Genomic DNA, 16,689 nt, shown 5'->3' on the forward strand with positions numbered 1-16,689 from the left:
CCTAGTTGAAGTGTTTGTGTTCCAGGCACCTCAAAATTCTCTCCCTAAAAATTAATTTTTCCTGTGGAGGCCAAGAGGAGCAACACCATCACTCAAGCTCAGTAATATTGGATGGCTCAAAGTGCAAACTGTAAGATCTATACATATGACCTCCTTGAAACCCAGGACTCGTGTTTTTTTGCATCTTTAAAACAAAAAAGACAACTAGCGTAACAGGCAGATGCCAAGGAAAACAGAAAACAGGGAAAAGAGAGGGGTTCAGGTCTGCTTGTTACTGGTTCCTCTCTGTGAAAGCTTTAAAGTTATATTTTTCACTCAATACCAACGGAGTGATTTTGGTAGCTTTTGGTAATTCTTAGGTAGGCAAAGTCCTTGATTTAATGTGCAGGTGGGAAAAGTGTAGCATTTTCCCTGTACCTGCAGAGATCAGTTTTGGCTTATGGAGAGTCAGGGAGTTAAATGACGCTAACACCAGACTGTAATGTGAGGGTAACATTTCTGGTTAGTGGTTAAACCTGCCAAATACCTACACACAACCCCGAAGATTTAGTTTTTTACCTTAAATTTTTTTCACCCTGTTCTGTAACCCTAATTACATGCTCTGGGTTATTTCTTTTTTCAGAACCAATATATCATTAAATTAATCATTTTTAACAGCACCAATTGCATGCATTCAAGTGGTAACTATCACATTAAATGCAATAGCAGCCTTTGCTGACCAAAAAGGGTTCAAAAGAGGTTCAGAGGTAAGAAAAGTGTTTTTCAGAAGCTATTTGCTCTGCTAGACCCTGCATGGGGTTGGAACAGCTACACTGCTAGGAATGGTATAGGAGGATTTTTCCATGTTAGGTTTGCTTAGTCTGAGGTTGTGTACACAAGAACAGACTCCAATCCAGGGAAAAATCCTGCACAGGCAACACACACAGCAAGGATAAAAGGTCATAGTGGGTGGCTGGAGAAGAAAGCAAGGTCGGCTCCAGCTGGGTGACAGCTCAGGGACATTGAGCCTGAGCTGGGTTTAGCACAACTTGCTGTATCTCTGCATTTATCTGAATTTCTGAATCCATGTACATTTTTCTCTTTCATACAGGACTGAAATACACAGGTAAGTATTTTACAACATACTTGCACTGCTGCCTAATTGTTTCTTTTAGTGACACATTTTTCAGTGTCATGAAAGTCAACAAACATTCATATTATAATTATCATCAGCCTGGCACTTGTGATCTCTCCTGCTGTCATACATCTCTTGGTCCTTCATTTTCCAGGCTGAGCAGTACTCTTACATTTAACGCAGAGGCTAATTAATAACTTTAACCATTGATCTCAGCTGTGCTTTTTCTAGTTCCTCTATATTCCTTCTGCAATTAGAATTGCACAAACCACCAAGACTACACAGTGCCAGGGCAGTGTTTCTGCTTTGTTGTCTGTTCTCTCCGTGTAATTCTTAACATTCAATGTATTTCTGTTATGCCACTCCAGAGCTTGACTGGAGCTTGACTGACAGCTCCATAGGAGCTCAAAGACCTCTTTTCTCAGTAGCAAGAGCCTGTCATTCAGAGCCCATCTCTGTATCTGTCACATTAGGATTACGTTTTTAAATTTAAATTTAACATTTATCAACACCAAACTTCATCTACCATTTTCTCACTTGGATCACTCAGTATCATGAAATCTTTCTGTAACACTTCATAGCTTTAATTTTTGCTGCCATTACCATTAATATCCTCAGCATAAAGAATTTGTTTTGCTATTAGCTTCCCTTCCTAGGTTATTTATTGATACATTAAACTGTGCCAGTACAAATTCCTAGGAATGCAGAAAGACACCTCCTCCCTTCGTGATAAAAACTGACCCATCCTCTACTTCTCTTTAAATCAGTTATTTTTTTTCGGTGTGTGAACTTCATCTCCCAATTTATTTAAGAGCCTTTTCTCCCAAAAATGCTCACAGACTCTGTCAGCTGCAAGTCTTCTTCTTACCTACTTCCAAAAGTTTCAAGGCCTGGAGGCCATGACCTTGGTGCAAAAGCCACCATTGGTGGTTGCCCTGCTCTTATTCTTTTGTACATTTCCTTTTTCCTTTTGGTGTTTAGGAAGTTGTTCTCTGAAACCTCTTTTTGGTCTGCATTTCTGTGTATTTAATGCATCTTGCTGCAGATGTTCTATTACTTGCATTTTCATCTTCTGAGTACAAAAGGGATTTTTTGGTCTTATTTTCAGACTCCTTTCTCCTGGTGTTTAGCTGTGCTATGTTTGCCATTTGAAATTGTTCGTTTTGGGGGTTTTCTGCTAAGCAGTGTGCATGTATTGTGAGCCTCTAACATGGCATCTTTAAGCAATTTCTATGCTGCATGCAAACACTTGACCCTTCTTTCTGCACTCTCAATTTAACCAGCTTCCTTGTGTTTATGTGAGGCTATCTTTTAAAACACACCACAGCAGTGGTTATTGCATTTTACTGCTCTTCCAAGGTTCTTAATCTCCACTCTCCACCACAGCACAGCTCTTTGCTAGTGAGGATATCAGGTCCGTTTCTGTAGGACATCTTTCCCTTTGGTTTCATCTGAAGGAGCCCCATGTGCTCAGGGCGGGACAGCTCTGTGTCAGGAGCCAAGGAGTGGGAATCCTGTGGCATTTTAAAGGCATGTTCCACACCCAAACTAAAACTGGAGGCAGAGGAAATACCTGTCCAGGCCCTGCCAGCATCTTCCCTGGACGGTCAGGAGTAGTGTGCAATTTTCCTATTGATGAGATCAGTGCAGAGGGATTCTGTCACTGGTGACAGAGTAAAACCTGGCTTATGGACAGTAACCTCTCCTGTGTGTGCAGCAGTGCTGCTCCAACTGGAAGACTAACTCCATCTTTCCTGTGTACTTCTTCCTCTTGTATTACAGTACCAGCTGAGTCTCTTCCCACCAAATTTCCAGTAGGCCCTATAGCACCAAAGCCCTCCTTTAAAACCAGACATCCCCTCTCATTTCCAAACCTCTAACCCAGAGTGTCTTCATTTAGTCCAACATTCTGTACTTCAGTTTCCTAAATGAGTTTCACTGACTTTGCCCAATGCCTTATTTGAAGCTATGGAGTTGTCCCTTTGCCACTCCAAACACACAATCTTCCACAACTTTAAATCTTCATCTCATCCTTACCTTAAAATTTCAAGAGCTCTTAGGGTGCTTTTTAAAAACCAGCAAGCTTGTTCCAAGTATGGTCTAGGTTAAACCTGACTGTCCCTTTACACAGGTGTTTATATAAACTCTTTTATTCCAACAATTTTTCCAAAGGGCTTGTAAGACTGAAATCAATGCAATTTCAAATGCAGAATTTCATTTTTCCATGTATTAAAGGAGATTGAGCAGTCATTCAATACAGAAATGAAACAACATCATTTTAGTAATATAAAGAGAGTCACTATAAAAAAAATCAGGTCACAGTATCACAGGATGAAAACAAAGTTAATTTATCAAATGCTAAAAACTGTCGGTATTGCTGTGGAGAATGGACAGAAGATACAGTTGTTTATCAGAGAGTTTCTTTAACAGTCCAAAAGGGGAATCTTGCCCATTACACAGAACATCTCACCACCTCTGGAAAGCAAAATCCTGGCTAGCCTTGTGGCAAAGTGCCTTGTCAAAGTGGAGGAATGAAAGAATAATTTCCAAAATTAAAGAGAATTAAGAACATAAGATAGTTTGAGGACAGAAAGGGAAGGGAAAAAAAAAAAAGAGAAAAGAACAATGCAGTAGATGTTTTAAAAGTTATTTTGATATCAACTTGTTATCTGTGGTTTTGTAAAGTTTGTGAGAGCTGTGACTTCAATTTCCAAGGTAGGTTACCATAGACTGTAATCTGCTGGATTTTCAGTCATCTTATATTTACCCAGTGCAAAGCTCTTAAAAATTAATCAAAAGAAACTGTTCTTCAAAATTTGAGGCACCAAGAGCTGTTTAATTGCTGCATAGTGATTTCTGTCTCTTACAGGAGTAGCATTTTCATGAAACCAAACAAGTGTTCAGCAGAGCGATAAATACAGCATATGGAGTTAATATAATCATGTACGTTCAGACAGGAAAGGTTAGCTCAGGATTCTTATGCCTTACTTAAAGATATACACAATCCCCACCTTCCCCCAAAATAAATATGTAATAAAATAACCTTTTATTTCAAACTAAGTTAATATACAGTTAGTATAACCAGGCTGGAAGAATTCCATTTACCCTAAAGAAGCAATCCCTAACTGTGGACATATTACAGTTAATTACTTAGTAACTTGGTCTGAAGCTGTAAAGGATCATTTACTAGTGGCTTAGCTATAAAACACTACCAAAATAGTATCTGTAACCCAGAGTGTATTTCAGAAGGTTGGGAACACAATTAGTGACATATATTCTTTGTCCAAGAACACAGAAATGTAGCCAGAATCATGATGACTGGACCATTCACCTACTTCTGCAGGCAACCTGCCTTGGTCAGTTGTGTGAAAAGGGAATGGGAAGGTTATTTATTTACATCTGGTATTGGATGGGCTGGTCAGTGAACCTAAGGATTTTCAAGTTGATTAAAATTGAAATTGCCCTGATCAACAGCTTTTCCTGAAGGAAGGAGCAGAGAAAAACAAGCAATACAGCTGTGAGTGTTAACTGACTCTGCCTATCATAGGAGCTAACAAGCACAGTTATTGAGATATTTGCACCTGAGATTCTAATGGTTCTAGAAAACATCACTTAAAAAAAAATTAGTAAGCATAATACAATGTATAATCATTAGCTCTGACGGGATTTTTGAAAAGCTTCCTTGCAAACTGGTCTGCAGGCATAACAGTCTTCTGAATTTTTTTATATATACACAAGACTTTAACTGTCAGTGAACAACTCAGTCACTTTTCTGAAAACACTGGATCGTCTTATGCCTTGCAGAACGTTTTCCTTTCTTTTGTTTATTTAGTAGTCCAGAAAAACAGATGTAGTTGCACTAGTCTCACAATGCTACCAATCCTGGAATGTCTGCTTTGCTGTCCTTTTAGATGGCAGGGCCGTGAATCCATTCTAACTCCTTTTCTCAACTTACCTTGGCTGTTTTAAAGCCCATACTTGTCCACTGGGTGGTAGCAAAGTGCACCGATTCGGAAACACTATAGCCACAACACACTTTGGACACAAAGGATCCCGGAAAACAGACAACAAACTGCCCGCTCTGCTGTACAGTACGGTGCACCCTGATCCCCTCCTTACACAAGATCTCTGGGGAGATCTAGAAAGACAGAGAGAAAAAAAAAAAAGAGAGAGAAAAACAATCAATTGGAACTTTGTTTTACAATTCTCTGATCCTCTCTGATCCTCTTCCTGGCTGGGTGCTGCCACATGCTACTGCTCACGGAGCAAAGTGTGCTCTGCCAACAGCTCTGCTCCGGTTGCTTTCCCTCTCCCATTCCTCAGCATTTGGAGTGACAATTGCAGAAGTGGCTCTCCTCAAACCAACATTTGCCCATTGACAGAACACTGTCTACTACTACAGAATGCAATGCAAGTCATTCAGCTTTCCATCCAATCTTTTCTGACTTGGCACTGAATCCATTGTGCTACTGCACTTCTGTGAGATGTTAACATGGGTAGCCAAGGGAGGGATTTTTGTTATGGGCTCCCAAATTATACTGAAATGCACTAAATAGAAATTGTTATCCACAAGATAAACAAAGGACCCAAAAATACTTAAGTATTAGGCTTCTCCTATCCATGCTGGCTGGCATCATAAAACGTCAGTCATGGCAGATGAATTGATGAAATCCCACTCCCTTTTTGAGGCTAAATACATTATAGACATTATTAAAAATGGACATTTATTGCACTGTCATGTTTATTTTTATATTAACACACAATAACAGCCTTGTTAGAGAAATACTATGTGGGTAAACACTGCAAACAGACAGTAGCCCACTCTGCATCACTGCAGTGTAAGACAAAACCAAAATAAATCCCCAACCAACCAGCCTCCTGATTAGCCTTGGGTTCTCACATGGGAATGCCTCTCCCAGTGTTAACCTACCATGACATTACTTTCAAGCATTTCCAGCCCTGGAGTGCCATTGGCTTGCAGCAGGGTATGTACCACATCATCAAGTTTGTTCTCCTCCGCCGCCGGAATGCAATACCTCTTGCTTTGTTCGAGGGAAAAAAAAAACTGTGGAGTAAATAATGGTCCACAGCTACACAGTACCAGGCAATTCAGATCAGCACATTGATTAGAAGAAAAAAATCACACACAGGCTTTCACACACAGTTCTTTTGGTAAAACACTGAGGATTGAATGGAAGTTGTTTATTCAGACTCAGTCTGATCATGTTCAGCAAGTATCAAAGGACACAAAATTCCCAAAACAGAAATGTGAAAACTCAGCGCTCTGTAGTCAGAGGAGAGAAACCAGCAATAGATTGCTCTTCATTTTAACAGCACCAAACCAGCTAACTATGGGCAGAAGTTTGCATCTTGTGAGCACCAATATATGTTGTCATCTTTACCATAAAAGGCTGCATTTATTATCTGTGCATCAACCAAAGGATCTTCACATTTAACAACATTCTCTGTAACAGTCAAGGAACCACAAATCCCCTCTTACTGTTAGTACATGAAGTTGCCTAAGACCTTCTTGCCTTACTTACTGAACAAATCCCACATCCCTCCTCTCAGTTGCAACAAAAGACCTGACTAAGAGCAGCCAAAGTGGCAGGAGAGGTTTCAAACTCTGCTGGGCATCTGCCAAGTTGCAAATCCTCCTCTCCTTAGAAGCCAAGGAAGCAGCTGTCCTCTTGTGCTCACTGCCAGCACTGCTCCCTCAGCAGAAGTGACAAGAAGTAACATAGGAGTCTCGAGTCTTAGAGCCACACATCCACAGAACTATTTTTTATATAGACCTTTTATATATGGATACGGGGAGGCGATACGGTGACAACTGATCACTGCTCTTGCCTGCAGCCTGTCTGAGGGTGATGGTTTATGTCCACCCAGAAGGTACCTGCTCCCAAAATCTGGCAGTTCGTACTTGATGACTGCAAACTGAGCAGCACAGCTCAGTGGGAAACACAGTGCTAATCCTGGGATTCCCAAACCTGTCCGGAGTTGCTGCCATGCTCTGCTTTATTTGTGACGTTAGTTTATTTAGGTTTGCTATGCTCAGGCAAGTAAAAAGCATCTCCAGCTTTTTCATGACTACCCTGTTCACTTTGGCAATGAGACCTCAACCTAGAGTCCATTTGCCCCCACGCCAGACACACACACACACACACATAGAGGGAATCGTTTTTCCAAACTTGGAAAAAGAGAATGAAGCTAGAAAGATTTTGGGGAACCAGTAGTCTTTCTGCCATTCATCTGAACTCTCCAGCAACTTCAGGAAGTGTTCTGCTGGCCTCACAGCCCTTGTCAGGGTACTTGCTTATAATGTGGACTAAGTCCGTGTGCATCATGCAGAGTTATCCTGACTGATGAGTTTGTAGGAGGCTGCACTTCCTAGGATTTGAATACCTCATTACTGTTCACTGTACTGATGATGACTTTGATTTGTGTTTGTTGATCTTCAAGCCAAGAGGCAGAAGACATGACATTATCTGCTCGTACAGCTAATTACAGCCACAGTAAGAGCCCTAATAGGCTGGTTGCCGAGGTGTATGAAGACCAACTCCTTACACATATATTGACAGTTATCAGGACCTTGCTAAGAAATCCCAGGGTTAGAGAGAGGTGAAGTAGAAGAACTTTGTCTTGATAAGTAAGGATCAAGTCCCAACAGCAATTTTAAATGCCATGTCTCAAATACTTTACAGTGCCTATGTTGCTAAAGTGACAGCTTCAGTACAGCTCCCCACGTGTGGGGGATCACTCTAGTCACACTATAATAACAGATTTGAAATAGGGATGAAAATTTGAAATAGGGATTTTAAATTTGAACCCAGATCATGGCAGAACCCACTCTTCTCTTCTAGAGTCAGAAAATACAGCTGGAACAGACAAAAGACTCAAGCATGCAATCCCTCACAAGACACGCACAGGAAAATGCTTGGGAAGGACGTGTGAAGAGGAGGGGCAGTGCATGGAAGTATCTGAATACTGGAGCAGGACTGAGGGGAATGAGATCCTTTTCAACTGGTGTATGCTGCAAATGCACTCATCTGCAATTCCTGATGTACCTATAAAAATGGGAAGTTAGCAGCCAGTATAGACTTCTGAGTGTCTTGGGCAGAAGATGATTTCCTTCTCTCTTTTAATGGGCACTGAGGATCCCTCCAGAATAAAAAGGTTAGGTAACTGACCTCTGCCCTGCATGCAAATTGAGTTCTCCCCTGTTTAATCTCCAGGAAGTAAAACCTGAGAGATTAGAAAGTGAGCTGAGCAATCTGCAGTAAGTGAAATGATTTGAGCACCCCAGGGATCTGTCCTTGGAGGAGAAGATTTCTGGGTGGTGGATGGACTTGGCAAGAGAGAGGAGAGGTGTGGAGCCCAGTGGCTGCTTTGTTGTCACCAAAGCAGCAACTGAAGGCAACGCTGTCAGGGCTACTCCAGGTACTACACCAGACCTGCAGATATTAAATTCATCTTCTCCTAACACAGTTGGGTGCTTTATTGCACTATTAAAAGTTGTAATGAGCTAATGAATACTAGCCTGACACTTCAGGCTGGCAGCCTTGCTAAAGAATAGCTTCAACAGACAAAGGAGTTTCACTTCCTTCTTATGAGTTACTCCTGCCTATTATCCCTGTTTCATTAACGCAATCATCACAAACATGCCTTAAGCTATGTACTCATCTGTGTAAGTCCAACAAGAAAAAGCAAATGGTTTCTTTACTTTTATTCTTCTTGGATTGGAAAAACAGGAATATTAGCCTTTCCTAAAATTTGAGCTGTCTGCATTCAAGCCTGTTCAATCCTAGAGTCACATCTTTTGACACACACAGTACGAAGAGTGGCCTCAGAACTTAATTAGGGGATTCTTGAATGCCTTCTGTTTGGAATCTACTGTAATTTAAGACTAGATCAATGTCATAGACAGAAACAGACTCACCTAAGGTTGAGGACAACACAGCTTGCTCAGCAATTTGTTCTGATAGTATATTATTATAAAAGATTACAGATTCCTGATTCACAGAACAGGGAGAAGAGCCATGAAATGCCCATGACAGAAACTGACAAACTCTCAGGTCTGCAGCATAATCCAGCAGTTACCTTTAACCCTTGAAATGATCACATACAGACCATTTCTTCAACTGAACACATTTAGAGAGAGGAGATTCTGCTTTAATGGTTTTCTCCAGATCTCAAATCCTTTTTGTTGGGCCATGTGCTTTCCCAGTGACAGCTGGATCAGCACCCCTGACCTCAGCAGCATCTGAGAAATGTGTGAGAACACACTTTGCATGTTCATAAAGAGCAGTTCATGATGCCACTGCCACCATGGGAACTTCTGGGTGTAAAGGTGGCCTTGCAGACCTCCTCCTGTCACACCACATGAGCAGTCAAAGGCTCAGAGAGATCCGAGCTCAAGAAGGGAACCACTGGAACTGGTTAAAGGGAACCAGAATCTCACCATTGCAAGGAGGGGACATTATTTCAGTAACTCTTCTGTTCTATTTATTGCATTTTCTCTGATCAAGACACAATCACATAGCTTATCATTCATTGTTCCTACTGATGATGCCTCACTGGTAGTAACACCAGTATCACAGGAGCCTGGCAGAAAGGCACATGACCTGCCAGCAACATCTGCTTTCTCGCAGTGCAAACGAAATCATCATCGTCTGCAGGAGCACATATACACTGAATTCAGGTAGGATTCACCACGTTCAAAACCATTCATAAGCTGACTGCTGAGTGTATTTGCATGATGTGTCTACAAAATATGACAGCAGCTGACTGGTGATGTCCACATCAAGACACCAGAACAGACCATGGAAGGCCAAGTGAAACTTATCCTCCAAGAAACAGGTTTTCATCTCCTAAGTTTATACCACATTTTCCCATTAAAACTGGCACCACACACACACACACTGGACCTTCTATGTGAGATCCCCTCATGTAGAAGTACTACACAAGCTGCTACTAATACCAGCCTACAGGCAGCCACCGCAGGGAACGTGAAGAAAACAAACCATGGGAATACCTACCAAATGCAATCAGCACCAGTGTGTAAGTAGTCAATGTATGGAAGGTGATTTTGGTCTCGAGACCAGCATGAGGTAGAAAAGACCATGCCAATATTTAGCCAAGGAATTGTCACTCCTAAAACAAAGAGATGGAAAAATGAGTTTTGAGTAACTTCAGTTTGTTCAGTAAAAGACAGTTTGAGAGGACATTTAAGTCAAAAATCTTATACTCCCTGTAAGCTGACCCTTCAAGTTTTAAGTCTTCCTATCAGTGCGAATAATTCACAGGGAGTAATTAAACAAAGTCAGTGTTTTCCACTAAGAAAATATCTACTGGTCAACTGCAGTGCCCTTGAACATATTTGTTTTCCAATTGCTGTACAAAATTGATATTCTTTGGAGAATTTACAAATACCTGTAACTGAAGCTCATTGCCATTGATCAGAGGAGGTTGCTTCATGTTGTCAGGCATACATGTAATTTTTTAACAGGTATCCTGTTTCCCACTGGTTTGTTCAGGCTCAACAGGAGATTCCACTGTGCTTTCCATGTTTCTTACCAGTAAATTGCAATGGTGTATATGCAGCTGGAGAGCTTGTGACAATTCATTTAGAAAATGTGTGTGCTGCTTTTCCCAGTGCTGCAGACTACATTTTGCAAGTATGGAAGTTGCACAGCTCTGTCCTGACACAAAAGAACATGATACCCTGGCAAGAACAGCCAGGGATACTGCAGGTACAACTGCTTCCTCCCAGGAATACAGTCTCAACTATTCACTAATCCTTTATCTGCATGGCTGCCTTCACCCCTTTAAATAACACCTGCTACATACAATTGCACATCTGCTCAGTCAGCTGGGGAACAGGGGACCAGAAAGAGGGTGAAGCCTTTGGTGCCCACAGCACCACATTCAGAGCACACTTGCACCAGCTGAAACACCAAGAAGGGACTTGCTTACCAGGCACAGCACCAAGATGTCGCAGGATGGATCCTGTATTATTAGGAAGGACTGTGAGGTTCCACCCATGCCTGTTGGAGGGGTGACACAGAGGCAGACAGTGTCAGTGCACATTCCCAGTGCCAACACTCCCAGTGCCAAGCTGCCCTGCTGGGCTCTGCTCAGGAGTGAGGCAACAAAGAAGGTGGGTTTGGGGATCTTACCTTGAAAATGGTTCAGATTTTCCCACAGGAAAACCACTCCCGTGGGTGTTGGTATCTACTTTTCCACAATGCACTGCTACATGGCAATCTTTCTGTTCCACTATCCGCCAGTATTCTTGCTGTGGTAAGAGAAAGCAGTAGTGCATTTTTTTATTCGCTGAACAAGGTATCTCTCATTAAAATATAAACTCCAGAAATTTACAAGGCTTTCATGACCTCAATGCAATTCAACACAAAATATTGCTTAAAACTAAGAATATAAATAATTAAAAGTAACAATAAATTAGGAAGGCAAAATTTAGATCCTCTTGGTTTCTGTGTTTCAGCATATGTCAGATTAAGAATTCTTTCTCTTCCTCAGTTCATCAACACCTTTATTAAAAATGTTAAAAAAATTTTTAAAAAGGAAGAATCATCACCATGTCTATTTAACTTTTTTTTTAAATTCCAAACGAGACAGCCTTAAACTGATTACAGAAATGCTTGAAAGTCAACTATCCTGAATCCCCATACTCAGTGCCCTGAAATAAAAACTTTTACCATGCCTTGAGCTGGCCTCACCTCTACTTCAGCTACTGTAGGCTCCTTTGTGAAGCACATATTCATGATATTTCTTGCTGTTCGGTAGAAGGTTGTTAAAGAAACAGACCTACCCTGTGGAAAAATACAATAAAATTAAAAGTGAAAATGAAAAAACAGACCTACATCCCCCCACCATGTCCTCATTCTTTTCCTTACAGGCTCTCCAGAAGAGATATGGGTCTAAAGCTCATTTTGTTGCTGAGAGAAAATACCCCAGAAGATACAGAAATTCAATTGCATGAACTCACCAACCCACCATGTAAAAAGGCCAACTGAATGTTCCCAGAAAGAGCACTGCTTTGTCCAGCACAACGCTCAGCGTTTGATAAATACAGAGGATGGACATGGCCCAGCTTCCTATGACAGGTTGCAAGGAATGCAGTGGGCAGCCAATGAAATCCAATACATTATCCAGGGACCATGTGGCCATGCTCTTTATGTACAAGCAGCAGGTGAAAAATACTTAGAAAATTCACAGAAATGCTCAGCATCAAATGCTGTATATGGTGGAATAGGGACACAAAAAGCAGAGTTTGCCAGCACTACTGTAATCACCTGCTTTCAAAAACTAGTTATGCTCAATTCAACAGAAGCAGTTCAAATGCCAAAGAACCTGCTATTACAAGGTTCAGAAAAATAAAACACAGTAAAATTGCTGAATGAGTGCATTCTTTCTTGGCACTGCTGCAGGAGCTGTACAAGAAGAGGATCTGACTTGGTTTTCTGCTTGAGCTACCCCGAACTTTCCAGACACCCACCTTCCTGCACACCTACACCACCAGAAGCTGGGAAGCAGATGGCTTTGGAGGAAAGAGCATGAGAACCCAACCCACTTGCTCCTTTCAGCCCTGACATCCTGGTGTGCCCAGACAGGAACACCTCTGTTGCCTCCTCTGCTCCAGGGCAGAAGGAAGACGCTGGGAAGCTGAGTGCCACGAGAGCTGGCAGGCACCACACGAGGTCTGAGGGCACTGCTGCAGGCAGAGACCAGCAGCGCCCTGCAAACGTGGAGTACAAAATGTCTTTGCTCCCTCACCAGATCCACTGCTCCTTCCTGCTGTGCCCCCTGACGGCTCATCTGAGCAACCACAGACTTAAAAACTCTACATAAATGATTTTTATTATTTGGACTATTACCTTTCTAGTTTTTCAATTATGAGACAGATCTGCGCCAAAGCACCTCAGCCTTTTTTTGGTGTTTAATTTATTTAATAACTATGTCCAAGAGTAAACTTGAAAGAACTATAAAAGCAGCTTTCCCCCAGAGGCCAAGTCTATCACTCCGCCATGCTCATACGGTTGCAACGTTGTCACTTTTTAAATTGAATGCTGCATAATTAGCTTTAGCAAAAAAAGTTTGTGAAATGCCCAGGGCCTGGGGCACTCTGATTCCCATAAACTTCAGAGCTGGATTCTCTGTGATCCAATAAGCAATTTCCTTCATCTTTTAATGCCCTCGTGAATGGTTTATTGAGGCAGCCTTTTACAACAAAACCTCTCGTAAAGCACAGGCCCCGCACCAAGTCACCGCGCTTGGGCACTGCCTCCACCGCGTGCAAACCAACACTGCAGCAGCTGCCTCCTTTCAGTTAGTTGCCTCTTCCTCTCATCTTATGCAGAGAAACAAAAATAAGGCCTCATCTTCCAAGATTAACCATGCCTTTCCATTTTTCAGATATACAAGAAAGAAAATAGAAATATATAGCAAGCAAGAAAAGAGAAAGTGGAAAACCAGAACAGTTTAACCCTTTAAAATTGCATCTACCCATTTCCTCCTCTGCCAAGAGTTTGGTATCTTTTTAGTCTCCTAAAAACTGAAAACCAAATTGAATGGCTGAGGGGATTTTGTTGTCTGTTTGTGCAGTTTGTTTGTTTCCTTTAATCTGAGGGATCCCGTAACATTTTCTGATGCCAACACAGAAAATAATTGAAAATGCTGTAATGGAGCATTCTAACCAGAATACAAAACGAATTGCTGAGGAGCAACACACCCTTTGCAACACCCTGAGAAATAAATATCTCAGCAGTTCAACAACTGTCCTGGGAGCTTCAAGCTACAAAGCAGAGTCTCTGTTGCTGTGACAAGAAGAGAGGAACGTGTAAGAAAAGAAATTCCTACTTCCTCCCCCGATTCTTCTCATGTCTGATGCAGGGGCCATGAGAGCCAACCCAGGGAGAGCATCACCACCACCACCAAGGCTGAGAGAAGGACACTGCAACACTATGAGTGTTAAGACATTTAAAGCAAACATAAATATGAACTCAAACCAGAGATTTCACAATAGTCACAGGTAGGAAGGAGTGGCTCCTATTAAGTGGAGTATGAAAATGCCAAGTCCCTGCCTGAAGAAAGCTCAGCATAGGATTTCCATGATGGTTTTATGGGAGGGCTGGCAAAACTCGCACTGTGATTTCTTCTGTGTGTTCCTCTAATGGGACTTCTAATAAGCCTTCAGTTTGTTCTGTATGGAAACAAATGCTGCTTTCAGTCAGCACCAGCACAGATTTTTAAAATATTTTCAGAGCTAAAACTGGGCAAAGAAGAGTGAAAATCTTGCATCAGATCCTTCTCTGATGTCAGCAGTTTACTTCACACACTTATAAATGACATTTTAATCGTCAGGTAGAAAAGCCACTTATTTAGGAGCAAAGCAAGCAAGCACAGCAGCCTGCAGCACACGCTTAAAAGCACAGCAGGCCTCACAGCCTGGGAAGGAGAGACACTGAAAACAATTTGGGAGTCCTGGCAGAGGGTCAGCTGAACACAGGGGAGATTTACTCTAACCTTGACATGTGATATGGCGGTAACTGCTCCTGGAAGACTGGATGTCTCTTGCTAAAAACAGCTCAAGCATGTGCTGACTGCAGCAATTACTGAGAGAAACCCTAAATGTATGGCCTCTTCGTAGTCTGAAGAACAGACTTTATGGCCTAAACTGGACTACAGCCATGTGATTATGATGTGCTCCCTCCAGCCTTCGAGATATTGACCTGGGAATTTTTCACATACATGAGTTTTTTGGTGTTTTTTTTTTGTTGTTTTGTTTTTTTTTTTTAATGTGTTTTTTATTTTTAATTAGAATTAGCAGTGTGCTTTAGAAAGGAACCATTACAATCCCATCATCTGTGGAAACTGTAACATGAGGGCAGGTTCTGGTAATCAAATTTTGAATTTTCTCAGGAACATGTTACTAGCTGAAGAACACTCCCCCATCCACACACACAGGATTAAAAGGCTTGTTTCATTAAATGCCATGAAGCACCCTCTGCTTACAACTGGCACCAGCACCACCTTCCTCAGTCTTTTAAGCCTAGTGATGAAATACAGCAATTTTACATTTTGTGGGCTACTCTGGTGCATCAAGCTTGAGGCATAATTTCTGTGTCTTGAGGCTTGCTCTAAGTGACATAACCACTATTAATGCATCAGTCCTCCTACAGGGCTTTCCCCTGAGTGCTGTGAAAATGCAGCTTCATTCCTCTCTCTGCACTCAGGCGGACCAGGCATCCCACAGTGCATTCCATGGCAGGGATCTCTCCAGAATCCACCAGAGATTTGCTTACCCCTGCCTTATCCCCAGTCCATCACCTGTGACAGCAGTTCCCAGTCTCTGCCCTACAGAGAACATGAGCTGGGATCGACACAGGCAAGCCCCAGTGTCCAAGAAGCTGCTGGTACCACAGTGGGCAACCCAAAGCATTTTCTGAGTGGCTCCATATGCTGCAGCTGCTTTGGTGGGCGGGGAGAGCCCTGGCCCATGGGCTCAGTGATGCTCCTCTCTAACAGCCTCTGTGCTCAGGACAAAAGTATTTCTACCTGGTATTGTCAGACTCAGACAGGGTCTGATGCTGCCAATACTGCCAGTGCTTTTTTGGGGACAGAGCAGAAATTCTGGGAGTTCTCAGTCTTTTGGGGTAAAGGCCTGGTACTCAGCAGACTCAGACTGGTTATACCAGCTACACTTTGATTGCTTGTTTTTTTTTTATTTTCTAAGTCAGATTGGGATACTTCTCACAAATCCCAATCTTGTTTCCTGAGTGACTTTGTATCTACTGAACTTTAAAGTGGGACTTGCACTGGAAAAAAAGAAAAAGGCATTCCCCCACTAAGTTTGAGGTTGTTCATGCAGCAGTCAGGGTAAGGTGTATCAAGTTTTTCATTTAACCATCATTGAGCACAGGATATTAAGGACAGAAATGCCACTTCACTATTTACAAAAGCTGCTGTCATTAGACAAGGCTCTCTCCATGGCAGCATGGCAAAGAGGTTGCTTTTCAAAGGTGGGATTGAGGCCAGAGTCCCCAAGAAAAACAATTTTGGGGCTGACAAATCATAACAGGCTGCAAAAGAAAACTGAAGCAAGCTTTCAAAGCCCAAGTCGTGAGCTCATGCAGTCCCTAAATAGCTTAACAATAAGTCATTTTGGCCTATCTGGCTTAATTTCCTGGTGATGGAAGCAAGATTGGAAGGGGAAGAACACCATATTCCTTTACTGGGCACGGACACTCAATGCTATATTTCTCTCCGAGCACGGCTACGCCATTCAACACAACTCAAAATTGCACTGTGAGTTGCAGTGCCAAGTCCTGCTCCAGAGCAGGAGACTGCCAAATAAAATACAGTGAAAGAGTCAGCATTCCTTTGTAAATGGATGTACTTGATATGTGCAGGACTAAGTGTCCATGTGACTGTAAGTGCTGAGCAAAGTCTGGCATTGTGGATGAAAATATTGTTTGCATTTCAATTTGCCCTTTCTAAATGTAGTAGTATTTCTAGTGATGTTAATTTTGATGCGCAGCACTACTTCACTCAAC

At 42.0% G+C, this 16,689-nt stretch overlaps 1 protein-coding gene across 1 annotated transcript in view; it reads right to left on the reverse strand.

Moving 5' to 3' along the window:
- Positions 1–16,689, reverse strand: part of JARID2 (jumonji and AT-rich interaction domain containing 2) — a 215,117-nt gene that overhangs the window by 6,867 nt on the left and 191,561 nt on the right. The window contains exons 9-14 of the mRNA XM_017730670.1: positions 11,854–11,946; positions 11,293–11,411; positions 11,090–11,160; positions 10,153–10,267; positions 6,045–6,150; positions 5,070–5,252 (exon numbers count right to left, since the gene is read on the reverse strand). Coding sequence (XP_017586159.1) covers positions 5,070–5,252; positions 6,045–6,150; positions 10,153–10,267; positions 11,090–11,160; positions 11,293–11,411; positions 11,854–11,946 — 687 coding nt within the window. The remainder of the gene's footprint in view (positions 1–5,069; positions 5,253–6,044; positions 6,151–10,152; positions 10,268–11,089; positions 11,161–11,292; positions 11,412–11,853; positions 11,947–16,689) is intronic.

Source organism: Corvus brachyrhynchos, unplaced genomic scaffold (genome assembly GCF_000691975.1).
Source record: "Corvus brachyrhynchos isolate BGI_N302 unplaced genomic scaffold, ASM69197v1 scaffold43, whole genome shotgun sequence".
Lineage (NCBI taxonomy): Eukaryota > Metazoa > Chordata > Aves > Passeriformes > Corvidae > Corvus > Corvus brachyrhynchos.